At 47.5% G+C, this 12,891-nt stretch overlaps 1 protein-coding gene across 7 annotated transcripts in view; it reads left to right on the top strand.

Moving 5' to 3' along the window:
* The window catches only part of FRMD4B (FERM domain containing 4B), a 124,455-nt gene that overhangs the window by 105,682 nt on the left and 5,882 nt on the right, over nucleotides 1-12,891 (top strand). For all 7 annotated transcript variants that reach the window (XM_030956394.1, XM_030956389.1, XM_030956393.1 and 4 more), the window contains 8 exons: nucleotides 4,127-4,203; nucleotides 4,601-4,739; nucleotides 5,227-5,368; nucleotides 5,498-5,631; nucleotides 5,723-5,842; nucleotides 7,069-7,297; nucleotides 9,921-9,977; nucleotides 11,433-11,580. In XM_030956394.1, coding sequence (XP_030812254.1) covers nucleotides 4,127-4,203; nucleotides 4,601-4,739; nucleotides 5,227-5,368; nucleotides 5,498-5,631; nucleotides 5,723-5,842; nucleotides 7,069-7,297; nucleotides 9,921-9,977; nucleotides 11,433-11,580 — 1,046 coding nt within the window. The remainder of the gene's footprint in view (nucleotides 1-4,126; nucleotides 4,204-4,600; nucleotides 4,740-5,226; nucleotides 5,369-5,497; nucleotides 5,632-5,722; nucleotides 5,843-7,068; nucleotides 7,298-9,920; nucleotides 9,978-11,432; nucleotides 11,581-12,891) is intronic.

Genomic DNA, 12,891 nt, shown 5'->3' with positions numbered 1-12,891 from the left:
CTTTGGAAGTGCTTCCCGAGGGAAAGGCTGCTGCAGACACTGTGGCATGGCTTGCACTTCGTGCTGACCTTACCCAAAGACACTTTGGGTGGAAAGCCTGAGATTTGGGTCATTTAGCTCTTGGTCAGAATTTGTCACTAACCTTGGGGACAATTCTGGCACAGGGGGCTGGTGCAGCAGCTTGTGGCCGCACAGCCCCTGCACTCAGCTGCTCTCCACATTTACACCTCGTTGCAAAAAGAAACTTTGTAAAAAAACTACTAAAATATTATTTTTTAAGCAAAATCCATCAGGCTCACAGCAATACTGAGCCAGGAGCCTGAGCAGCTCTCCTGAGCAGCTCCTTGGGCAGGGTCTCTGCCGGCTCCTGCCTGAGATCCTGACAGGGCCTTTTTTCTGAGCCAGTTTGCTCCTGCTGTCAGGCCGGGACAAACCCGCATTTTATTCAAAACTGGATGCAAGATGAGCCAGGTGAAAAACCAGCTGCTGCTTTTAAGGTGTTTCAGCACTTAGGCATGTCTCCTTGGGCTGCCTTAACTATTATGGTTCTTTTTGTGCAGGAAGGACAGTGATTCCTTTTTGTTCAGTGCTCCCTGGTATCTGGTGTTGAATCACAGCAGAAATACAGGGAAGCCTAAACTCGTGGGCTGGAAAAGCAGCAGCTGGGTGGTAGGAGTCTGGCTGGTGCACAGAGGTGCCTGGGTAATGAGATGTGATCAGAGCTGCACCTCCGCCTTCTACCAAAAAAAAAAAAAAATCAGAAAAACAACCTTGACCAGGCCAAGTTCTACTCAAGAGTCAGACAGGCACCCCTGGGATGCTCAGTAGTTTTCAGGAGCATTTAAGGATCTGACAACCTACATGGATGGGGAAGGCTATTAAGAAAACATTAATTAGCTCAGGTGGACGTAATCATCTGGTTAAAGGGAACATACATTGCAAAACTTCCACAAAAACATTTTAATTATTCCTAATTGTTCTTCCAGCCCTCAAAAACCAGTTCCAGATTTCCAGATTTTTTTTACCACTCTTTTGTCTTTAAATATATGCATTTAGTTTAGGTAAGATTGAAATTAGGAATTATTTAGGAACATGTCTGTACAGGATAAAGAGTATTTGAAGGGAGCAGGATATCTCTAGAGCAGCGACTGTTTCCTGCGTGTTGCCTTTTGACCACGAGTTAGAAAAATTTCAGTTGAAGAAAGTTTATTACTTTATTGCTTTGTCCTTGTTTGTACTGAGTCCGTTTTTTCCCTCTTCGTGAATACAAGTGTGTTAGGCAGGAAAGTGTAATACTTTCATTCAGGATTATTTTTATTTGCATCTTCAAATAATAATATTTATTAATGGCTCACAACTTACTCTGAAGCCGTTCATTTAATCACCAGCCTTTTTTTACAAGGACCTGAGTTAGGAGGGTTTGTCAGATGAGGTGATAGCTAAGGAGCTTATATTGTTCTTAAGTGAGATAGTCTGAGGACAAGGCACTTTTTCAGTGCTCAAGAGCAAAGATGTGTCTTGGGTACAGTTCCCATCTCTGGGATGGGAGCAGCAGAGGGGGGAGCTGCAGTTATCCCAGACTTTGTGCGAGGAGGCAGAGATGTCTTTGTGCTGAATGTACCCAGCTGCGAATGCTTGGGGCGCCCGTCAGCTCCTTTTGGGCTGGGATGGATCTCACAGGGTGGGGAGGAAATGGAGCAAAGCTCTACCCACATCCTGAGGCAGTTCCATGCAGGTTTTCTTAAAAATGCAAACGCTTTTTTTTTTTTTCCTTTTCTCGGCACTGGAAGTGATCCCGGTGTCAGATTTGCACAGACCCCCGTGTCCCTCTGTCAGGGCAGGGGGCTCCTCCAGGTGCTGGGGCTGCTGCATTTTGCCCTCCTGCCAAACGCGACCCTCCTCACCTTGGGACAGGTGCTCCGTTTTCCCGCAACCCTTAGGAATGTCGAGCGCATCCGGAGAGGGGAAAACCCCAAAGGAAGTGATAAAGGGGACGGGGAATCATCGCCAGCCACGATAAGAGGCGCAGCGAGGCAGTTTTTTTTCTCCAGAGGTCATGTTTGAAGCACGCCCATGGTTTTTACGAGCGTGGGAGCGGGCGGCCGGGATGATGCTGCTGGTCGAACCTGCTGCTGCCGCTGGGTGTGAGTCAGGCTGGCGGGGCCGGGACACGGCACCGCGGGGACCCCGGGCAGCCCCCGCGGCCCCGGCCCCCACAGGCACCCGGGGGGGGCTCCCAGGGGTGCAGCCCCTCGGTGGAACCCTCACTGTTCGCTCCCTGTTGGGTTTTCCCTGTGTCTGGGGAACGGGGCGTGGGAGGCGCGGAGCGGGTGGGCGGTGATGTCAGGCGTGTGTCAGCGCTGGGAGGCGAGGCTGCCGCAGCAGAGCGGCGGGACGGAGGGACAGACCGAGGGACAGCGCGGCTGTGCCCTGCCCATGCCAGCCCTGACACTGCCCGGCGGGGCCGGGCAGCCGGGATCGGGATCAGGATCGGGATCGGGGCTGCGGGCAGGTGAGTGCGGCGTGCGGGGAGCAGCCGGGGCTGTGCCGGGATCCCGGCGGGGATCGATCGCTGCCGGAGCACCCACGGGCACCTATTGCTCAATGTCCTGGCAGTCTGCTTGGGTTGTTTCCTTTCGCGTTTTTGTAAATGTATTTATTTTCAAAGTTCACGCGGAGTTGTAAAGAGGCGTTTCTGACAGCGCTGTGGCTGGGCAGGAGGGCTGTGAGACGAACATAAACTTACTCAAGCTGCAGAGGGAAACTTCCACACTCGTCGAGAAAATAATTATTAATTCTAGTAAATTGCATTTCCACTTGGCTTCACTTTTTCTATGGCAGGTTCTAATAGTGAGTTGTATTCCTATGGAAGTTTTAATTAAACAGAGGGAAAGGCTGCTGAAATAGCTACTTTTCCCCTGAAACACAAATGTGCTGGGCTATGTTTCATTGTGTTATAAATGTTTCAGATGCATCACAGCCTGATAGGTCATTTTTTACAAAACCTGAAGTGTTTCTGTACTGGGAGGTAGCCTGGAATGTCAGGTTTTGGCAAGGCCAGCGGGAATGTTGTGTGTCCTGGGGGTTTCTGGTGTGGTGGCTGCACCCTTGGAGGCTTTGGAAAAGCTCTAGTGGGGGAAGGAGGGAGTTGCTCTGAGGGCCTGGGTGCCTTGGTTGGATCCCTGGTGTCCAGGGCTGACACAGAACCCTGTCCCTGCCTGCCCAGCTGGGTGGAAGCACCCCCAGTATCTCCGTGTGGGCTGCAGCTCTGTGAGCAGCTGATGTAAATTCCAGCCTGCTGCTGCACCTGTGTGGCCCTGCATGGTCAGGGGGGCATCCCTGGGGACACCATGTGGGTCCCCATGTACATCCGGGCACCCTGGCACTGCTGGAGAAGGGGGCAGGAGGTGGTGCTGGGCTGAGAAGATGCTCATCCCCAGGGGGATCAGCAGGGCTGATGCTGCTGCGAAAGGAGAGCGAATCCAGATGAAATTCTGATCCCACGAGTGCAGCTGCCAAGCCCCAACTGACTTTGATCTCTTCTCCCAGCTGGCACTTTGCTGGAAATATGTGGGTTTCTAGCACGAGGATGTGCTGGGGGTGGCTTCCTCCTGTAGCTGCTGTTCTGTACATGCTGTACTTCTGCTCCAGAATGTCACGCTGGATGTCTCACACAGTGTCTTCACAAGAGAAAGGTCTTGGTTTTTCCAAGCTGCTGCCATTCCCTGGGGATGTTCTGACTAGGGAAGTAGACCGTAGTTGTCTATACAATTACTTTGTAAAGAGATTTTTGCGTTTAATCAGAGAGAAAATTACTTTAGCTGCCCTGCCAAGATCTCTGGGAACTTGTAGCAGTGAAATTAAATGTGCTATTGATGGAGGCAGATGTTGTCGCTGGCAAAATCCTCAATTTGCAACACATTGTCTGTAAGAGTGTGAAATTACTGAGGGGGCATCCTATACTTATGTGCTTCTTTTAATTGATGTTATGAATGTAGTTACTGCTCAGTCCATGCCATAGCTGAGGATACACAGGAATTGTAATTTGCTGAAATGATATCACCTTGGGGTGAGCGGTTTGGGGATTTAGTGACCATGTTCTGCTTCTCTCTCCCAATTCTCCCAGCTCTTTCAATGGAAACAGCTGGAAAATCTGTATTTCCGTGAGAAGAAGTTTGCTGTGGAGGTGCACGATCCCCGCAGGTGAGGCTGAGGAGGTTCTGCCATCGGGGTTAATCTTTGCCCACAGTGGGAGCTCATCCCCACTGTTGGTGGATGGGGTGGGAGGTGCCCCAGAGCTAACCCCTGAGTTTATTCTGGGCTTTGAGACTGATCCAGTGTTTGGTGGGACAGACTGGGGCTGTCACAGCTCTGGGTGTCCTCTCAGATTCCCTGTGTGTCCATTCAGGGAGTTCTTGGAGTGGGGGAGAACTATTTGTCATGGCCAAATCTGCAGCAGCACTGGGTGATGGGATGAAGGAAATCTGAGTTTTTGCATCCCTAAAATAAGGGCTGAGCCTCACCTGGTTAAGAGAGAGGCATTGTGGACTTTAAACCTCAAAGACCTGTCTTGAAATTGCATTTCTTTTCACCTCCTCAGAATTTCAGTGTCAAGAAGGACCTTTGGTCAGAGTGGGCTGGTGGTGCAGACCTGGTATGCAAACACTTCCCTGATCAAGTCCATCTGGGTGATGGCAATCAGTCAGCACCAGTTTTACTTGGACAGGAAGCAAAGCAAAGTAAGTTATGAGGCATTTTACTGCAAGCATGGGTTTCAACACCTTCCAGCATGTGTTTTTCCACGGATGAACGACTCTCCAGAGAAAAACTACAAATTGTTTTTGTCAGCTTTTTGAGCAGTCTCTTAGTGGTGGTATTGGTATAAGATGCATTTTAGCCTGCCTGCAGTTAAGGCCTATGGAAGTGTAATCATGGAAGAGGGAATTCCCATGTCTGGGTGTCTAATCTGCCTTTTCTTTTGTCTCCTTTCCTCTGTTTGTTTTGAAAGCTGCAGAGATTTTGAGCTGGGAGATGGTTCAGGTTTTGGGGGAGAGGGGAAGGGAATGTCAAACAGCCCTTGAATGCCACAAGCACCTGTGTGATGCTGTTGCTTCAGCCCTTAATTTTGTGGGAGATGATGTGTGAAATGTCATCTTCTGTGATGTGTTCTGAAGTTAATTAGAGGTAACTCAGTGAGGCTGTTGGGTTTTTTTTTAACTCCTTCAGGCAAAAATTCCGTCAGCCAGAAGTTTGGATGATATCGCCATGGATCTGACAGAGATGGGAACTCCAAAAGTGTCCAAGCTGGTGACTTTGGAGGCCAAGAACCAGCTTATTATGGCCAGCAATGGCAGTTTGATCTCATCAGGTAATACTGCCCATAAATGTGAAGTAGCCAGGTTTAATGGGGCTTGTTTGTTAAAAGGGAAATGAGACTACCAGACAATTAAAATGGCCTTTACGTGGAAATCCTCTGATAACAGAGTGTGTTTTCCAGGCTCTCAGGATTCAGAGGTCAGTGAAGAACAAAAGAAGGAGAAAATTATGGAACTAAAGAAGAAAGAGAAACTCCTTCAGGAAAAACTGCTTCAGAAAGTTGAGGAGCTGAAGAAAATCTGCCTGCGAGAGGCGGTGAGAACTGTACCTCACCCTGGGCTCGGGCAGGTGGGAGCCCTTTCCTCCCAACTGGGCCTTACCTGGAGCCCTCTGTGTTGTTCCCCAGGAGCTGACAGGCAAGATGCCCAAGGAGTATCCCCTGGGTGCTGGGGAGGAGCCTCCCCAGGTGAGGAGGCGCGTTGGCACGGCGTTCAAGCTGGATGACAACCTGCTCCCCAGCGAGGAGGTGAGCACGGCTGCTTGTTTGCACACAGGGCTGGGCTGCCCAGACCAGTGGCCAAAGCCACTTGTGGATAATCCACCTCTTCCCTGGAGGTTTTAAGAGGAGGCAGCTGGGGCAGTTGTTTGTCTGGAGTGGGAAATTTTGGTGGGTTCTGCCCTTCTTTCAGCCATGCTTTGAACTGACCAGGAAATTGGCTGTTGCTAAAGGCCTTAAGTTCACCCAGCCTGAATCCCTGCATGAATTTTAATGGATATTTTGCTGCTAATTAGAGAAGATCAGGTGCATAATGCCATTTGGCAGCTCGTGGCTTTTCTGGAGCATTGACTTGTGTCATGTTGGGATGGTGTTTGAACCCAGAACATGGCAGGGGTGTGCTCTATCCCCCTTGCCAAATCTGTGAGCATAGTTTTGTGACAGGTGACAGGAGGAGGAGTTTTACCTGTGGCTTAATGAAGGTTCCACCTGAGTAAAACCTCCCTGCATTGCTCAAGAAGCTAAAATGAACTTTGCTGGCAGGGACTGGCTCGAGTGATAGGGTAATTCAGATGTTTGCAGTTTCTGGATACACTCCATTCCTCCTCATTCCTTGTGAGATTTGTTAACAAGCTGTATCATCCAAGTAAGTAGTGTTGGGCACTTGGCACCTGTCTTTCAGCAGAAACTCACTGCCCTGCCTCTCAGGGCTGGTGTTCTCCTTGTCTGCAGCAAAGTGATTTTGTGGACTGCTTAAATGCTATTAAACCAAAATCCTGCTGACCAGATTTAATAACGTGTTGCTTAGCACTTCAGCAGTGCCTTTCATCTGAGCTTCTCAAAGTAGTTTACAAACAATTAATTAAAGCCTGAAACTCCCTCTTACGTAGGTATGGTGATACCAATTTCCATTTTTATATTCTCTGAAGTAGGGAGAGATTTTGAATGATGTTTTCCAGGTTGGACTCATAGCAGGAGGTTTAGCAGCCTAAACCTGAATTTAAGAGTATGTGTTGTGTCACATGGGCTTCAGAACTTTGGACCTTGTCCAAGAGATCTCAAAATTGTACTCCAGTCAGAAATAAGATATCAGACTTTCACATGCTGAGATTGTCTTGTGTATAAACTTTGGTATTTCTGCATTTTGTGCTCAAAATTTCACTTAATCACCACAAAAATAGATATTTTTATTAATGACTTTCATTGATAATTTCTCTCTGGAGTAGAAGCAAATAACTTCTCTCATGAATTTGCAGGATCCTACTTTGCAGGACCTGGAGAGCAATTTTATCATACACCAAAAGCTGGTGGAAGCTGCAAAGAAACTTGCCAGTGAGCCAGACCTCTGCAAAAACGTGAAGAAGAAAAGAAAGCAAGAGTATGCTGATGCTGTAAAAAAGCTGCAAGAGATAGAAAACTCCATAAATGAATATAGAATCAAATGTGGCAAAAAACCAACCCAGAAATCAACTCTGGCTCTACCAGGTGAGAGAATTCCCCATGTTCTGATGCAAACAGGAGGGAAAAGGAGCAATTTGGCTTACTTAGAAACTTTGTGTACATCTCTTCTGTATGGTTTTTATTTTCTCCAAGGCAGTTAAATAAGGAAAAGATGAAACTGCTGCATCTGATACACTCAGTGCACTGGTGTAGGCTGGGGGCAGAGTAGCCAGTTTTAGGAGCAAGCACAAGCATGTTCCAGCACCAGGTATGGGCTGAAGGTGCTGTGCACAGAAAGGCTGGCAGCAACACCTTGGGTGAAGCTTTTCTGATGCCTGAGTTCCTGGTGTGATGAGTGCAGTTGTACATCTGAGCTGCCACATGGAACATGTCCCCCACCCCTCCTGTGGTGCTGCAGTTCCAGCAGAAGCAGAGCAGGCAGGGTGTTCTGCAGGATGGAGGACATTGCTTCTTGATTTAAAATTCCTCATTTCCCAGAAGTCATAAGTGAACTTCAAGAGCTTATGAATGCAATTAGTAGCAAACAGATTTTTTTTACTAAATCCATTTGCCACTGATGAGCACAGTGAAAGCAGATACTCCTGGCCCCTCCATTCTTAGTGTGTTTCTCCTAAGGGAAGTGAGATTCTTGCTGCTTTGTAGGATAATGTATGAAAACCTGTTGGAATCCAAGCCAGTTGAAGGAGTTTTGGATCCTTACCCCTGACACACCACGGCATCACTGGGCTATCCATCATCACAAATGATTATTCTGAAAGGCTGATGATCAGCATTTAATGTGGCCCAGCTTGTTCCTGATTGACAGAGGGGAGGGAGACATCTGTTTCCAGTCTCTTGCTCACCAGTGTGGATACTGATTGTGGAAGGTCCTGTATTACCTGGGGCACCTGGTGTGTGGTAATGACCAGGAAGGCTGGTGAGCAGAGAGATCCATCCATTGTTGTTGTTGTTGGGTGCCATTGTTGTTGTTGGCAGTGTTTTTCTCTCTTGTCCAAGCCAGCAATAAGCAGCTGCATTCCCTTCCAGTGCCAGGCTCTCAGCCTGCAGTGTGTATTTGTTTACCTGAAGCAGAGCTGTGCCCTGCTTCAGTCATTGATTTTGTGTGTAACCTTGTCGCCATCAGCAGCAGTGCTCTGGAGCTCCAGGTCTGGGTTTCAGGAGGCTGGGCAGTGATGAGTCACTCGAGTCTGTGAGTTCAGGGAATTACTTGTTGGAAGTAATCTGTTAAATAGTCCCACTGATTGATTGAACCAAGCCATAGCTGTTTCCATCCCAGCCCCAGGGATAGGAGGTAAAGGACATACTGGACTGCATTCTGTGTTCCACTTTCTCTTCCCTTTCCTCCCTCTCTAGCCCAGAGTTTCTTCCTCCTTTGCAGGGAGCTGCACAGACCTGGGCTTTCAGTTCAGATATGTCACCATATCTGAATATGTCAGCATTGCACACCCACCCCCCCCTGCATCCAGCACTGTAGCTTTAGGCTGGCTTTTTTCTTTTCCTCGGCAGGCTTTGTTCCTCCCCACTCTGGGCCCAGTTCCATGTTTTACCACCCTGTGGTCAAATCCACATTAATCAGCTCCCCTGGAGCTGTTTCCCAGTGTCAGGTTGCAAGCAGAGCTGCAGCCCATCCTCGGTGGTCTGACAAGTCCCCCCAGGGCAGGGGCCAGTCCTGATTTTTGCTGTTTTTGAACAGCTGCTCTCTTTAGTGCATTCTTGTAACCAGAGCTTTCCTGGCAGCAAACTGTGACAGCAGGAGCAGTGCACATTGCCCGTGCTCGTGGTGGCTGGGGGCACAAGCAGGTGTCATGCACAAAGTGGCTGCCACTCTCTTTTTTTATTGCTTCCTTTCTCTCATTCTTGAAGGTTCATGGAGGTTTGGTACCCCACCAGTAACATCTTGCCAGAACCAGCCTAGGGATTGAGCTGTCCGTGGGTTAATTATCTCTAGTTCAGGCTCATTTCTCTGCTGCTGGTGGTCTGCCTCAAACCTGAGTGAAGACAGGCTGTTTCTCATTGTGTAGCATCAAGGTGAGACAGTGAAGTGCTGTGAATAAACAACAAAATGTAAAAGAAACAAAAAATTAGTGCGCCCATGGGAGCAGTTCCTGTTTTCTGTGTTGATGGAATTTGCAATACCTTGATAGAAATCAGTGGAATTACTCTGGATTGATCTTACTTAATTGAAACAGGATCTGTGTGCTGATGAAACATTCAAAAGTGAGTGCCAAATTTTAAAAGGCTTTTTGTACCTACCTGGTGGGGTTTCAGGTGTACCTAGAGGAGATTAGCTGCTAACAGCCAAGATCTACATGTCTGTGTAGGCTCCTGACTCCTACTGAAGCACCAAAACACCTTGTGAGATCTCTTGGAAGTGGGGTGGAAAACACCTTTGTAAATCTTGGCCTGATTCCTGCTGCAGATTAAAAAAAGAAAAAAAAAATCTCCTTTGATAATTACCTGGGTCGTTTGCTGAACTGCAGTGAGCACACAGAGTGATGATGCACCAGGACTGTCTTTAGGCTAAAGAATAAGGATTGCAGTGTTACAAGTATCAGCTGGCTCTGGAACTCTAGAAAATAACTGTATTAAGATATTTGTAAGTGGATGTTGGCTCTTTTGTGCTTAAAGTGTTTGTTTCTATTCACAGATGATATAATTCCATCTGAGAGCAGCTCCCTGTCAGACACAACCACCTATGATGATGGTATGATGTTTACTCTTTCTTTTCCCCAATAAGTTTGTCCATTCAGAGATATTTCTTTGACTTAATGTCCTTTAGCATGTCCCATCCCTGAAAATGTTCAAGGCCAGGCTGGACAGGGCTTTGAGCAAAACCTTTTAGAAGAATGTGTCCCTGCCCATGGCAGGGAGTTGGAATGAAGTGAGCTTTAAGGTCCCTTCCAGTAAAAGTCATTATATTATTCTGTAATTTTGGCGGCTTTTGATGATAAATTACTTTATAGCAGAGGAAAAAATAGCTACTCAGGAATGTCCTTCCTCTTAATGGGTTAGTTTCTGAAAGGTTCTGCTCTATGAGCTGGCCTGAGTCATCTTTAGAGAAGGAAGTTGGTTTTAACATGACCAACCTGCGAGCAGAGGACACTGTGAGTGTCAAATACATTGTCCCTAGGGCCTGGCCTAGAACTGAAGGACTTACAAATTGGGAGAATTAGCCCAGCCCTTCTGCCCTCACAGCTACCATAAAACTTGGGAAAAGGTGCAATAGTCACAGATACTAACGCTCTATTTACGTTTATCTGTTCCCTAGTGAGCTTGCATCTTGCATGGGTTGGTGTTTGCTCAGCTTACTCATTTCACACACACACCCACAGGCACACTCACACCCTGTTCCACAAGGTGGAAGGGACTTGGCCTGCCTCTCCCTTAAACTGGATAATCATCATTTGGGGACAAACATGATCTAAATTATTACTCACTTTTCGGTTTGGGCCTGATTCTGATCTCACTTTGTCCCAGTTTTAGACTTGTACAAACCAGGTGGTGCCGTAAAATGAATTTACACCTGATTCCTGCTTGTACAAGTAGAAGTGGAGCCAGGCTTGTGAAGGTGTTCTCTGTGATGCTCATCCTGCATTTATATGTATTAGTTGGAGTTTCCTGTTGGCTCTGTCGGGACCTGGTTGTGCCCTAAGCAAAGTGAGAACAAGGATCAAACCAGCATCTTCCCAATTGCCTTCAGCCAAATGTGTCTGTCAGTTGTCTTTGCTCATTCAGTCGCTTTTGAAGTCAGTCTCTTTTAGGTTGTGTTTCAAAACTAATTCCTAAAATGTCATTTTCAAGAGCTGGAAGGTGAGGGAGAGGAGCTGGCCTTTGCAGAGGCTGAGCTTGTCTGCTTGGCTCTGGAAAGGATTGCTCTGCAAGCAGGTGTTTTCCCAGGAAGTTCCAGTCTGTGATCTGGCACAGCCCCAAGCTGGGTGTAGTCTCCATAGGAGGTGGTGATGCTGGGATCTGTAGGAGCTCCACAATGTCCTGTGTGTGTGGAGAGAGCTCAGTGCAGGCAGGAAATCTTTTCTAGATCCACAGCTCGTGTCATTGTCTCTGTACTGCAAAGTGCTTCTCCTTAGGGGCCACAGATTTGCACACAGGGCAGGAATATCAGGGATTTTGCTCTAACAAAGTGCATATTCCTTTCCAACAGTCAGTGAATCACTTCCTGCAGCAGCACAGAGACCCAGCTCTGCACAGCTTTCTCCAAGACTTCCCCCACCAAAGTCCCTTGGCGTGGAGAGAATTCATCTCAGGAAGTCATCCATAAACGAGCAGCTTTTGGAAAGCAGACACTCCAGGTAGGCAAATCTCACTGCTGCTGCGCTCTGCACCTGCTGCCATGAGCTGCATCCTGTCCCTGCTGAGCGTTCCAGCAGAGCCCACTGCCTCCTTGCTCTTCTGGGATTACAGGGTTTGGGATGGGAGTATCTCAAACCAAAGAGTAGTGTAATTTTTGTGGAGATGTTTGAGATGGGTGAGAAATGTAATAGCAGGGGCTGCATTTAAGGAGTTGCTTGTGCTGTCATTCTTTGTGTCATTTTCTGGGGTTTTTTCAGTGTTCATTTAACAACTTGTCATTTTCCTGATGACTGTGCTTAGTGGATTCAGGCAGCACCAAACCCTAGCCATCCCCCCTGATGGTATCAGTATTTCAGCAGGTACATTATCAAAGCAGACATAATTCACGTGAGGCCTGATGGAGAATTCTCTGTTTACAAGCCGAGTTCCTGGGATTCAGACAGCTCCCTCATCATTAGTGTCAGCTGTGTCTCCAGCCCAAATCTATGGGATTTGAGCACTTTATGAGCTGGAGCACATCAAGAGCAGTAGGTTTGCAGGTGACTGTGTCATCATGTCAGATCTGGTGCTAGCAGCTGTACCCAGTGTAAGGATTCCCACTGACCCTGAGATTTCTTGGACTGTCTTGGGAGAGCAGGCTGTTAAAGACACACTTAAAAACGTTTTAGAGTTTTGAGCAAGGCCATGTCTTGCTTTTTTTCTCATCTGTCCCTCAAGACTGGTGGAACACTCCTACGCATGAAGTTCAGAAGTCAAATTATAGCCATATGTACCCATGTGCTTCATTTGAAAGCCTCATTTGTTTGCTTCTCTGTTACCTGCTCTGTCTCTCCTTGATGGTTCTATCCTTTGGCACCAGCTCGTCCTGCTGCTCATCCTGTGAACACCTCCCTTTAACTGCAGGAAGGGATTGAATTTTCCTTCCTATTTAACAACTCTATTCCTCACACATCCACTTATGTTTGTTCCACTGTCGCTATAGGACACGAAAAAACACAAGCGCACACCGCTGCTCTCAGGGTGAAGAAAAAGGAAAGTTTATTTTCTGACTCCCAACATTTATAGTTTTCCAAAAGTGACAGTGGATTGGAGGTGACAATGCCACCTCTCCAATAGCACTGGACAAACCAACAGTCCATCAAATTTCTCCTCCTCCATAAAAGAATGCAAAACAATGAGCTATTTACAGAAAGCGTGTGAGAAAGTTCGTTACAAGAATGTCAACATCAGAAGGCTTAGAAAATCCTAAAAAATCAGGGCAACATTCCACCCTTCCTTTTGCTTCTCCAAGACTTCAGGTGCCCGTAGTG

The sequence above is a fragment of the Camarhynchus parvulus genome, chromosome 12, assembly GCF_901933205.1.
Source record: "Camarhynchus parvulus chromosome 12, STF_HiC, whole genome shotgun sequence".
NCBI classification, from domain to species: domain Eukaryota; kingdom Metazoa; phylum Chordata; class Aves; order Passeriformes; family Thraupidae; genus Camarhynchus; species Camarhynchus parvulus.
Note: the sequence above shows the minus strand (reverse complement) of the source record. Positions and strands in the feature narration are given on the sequence as shown.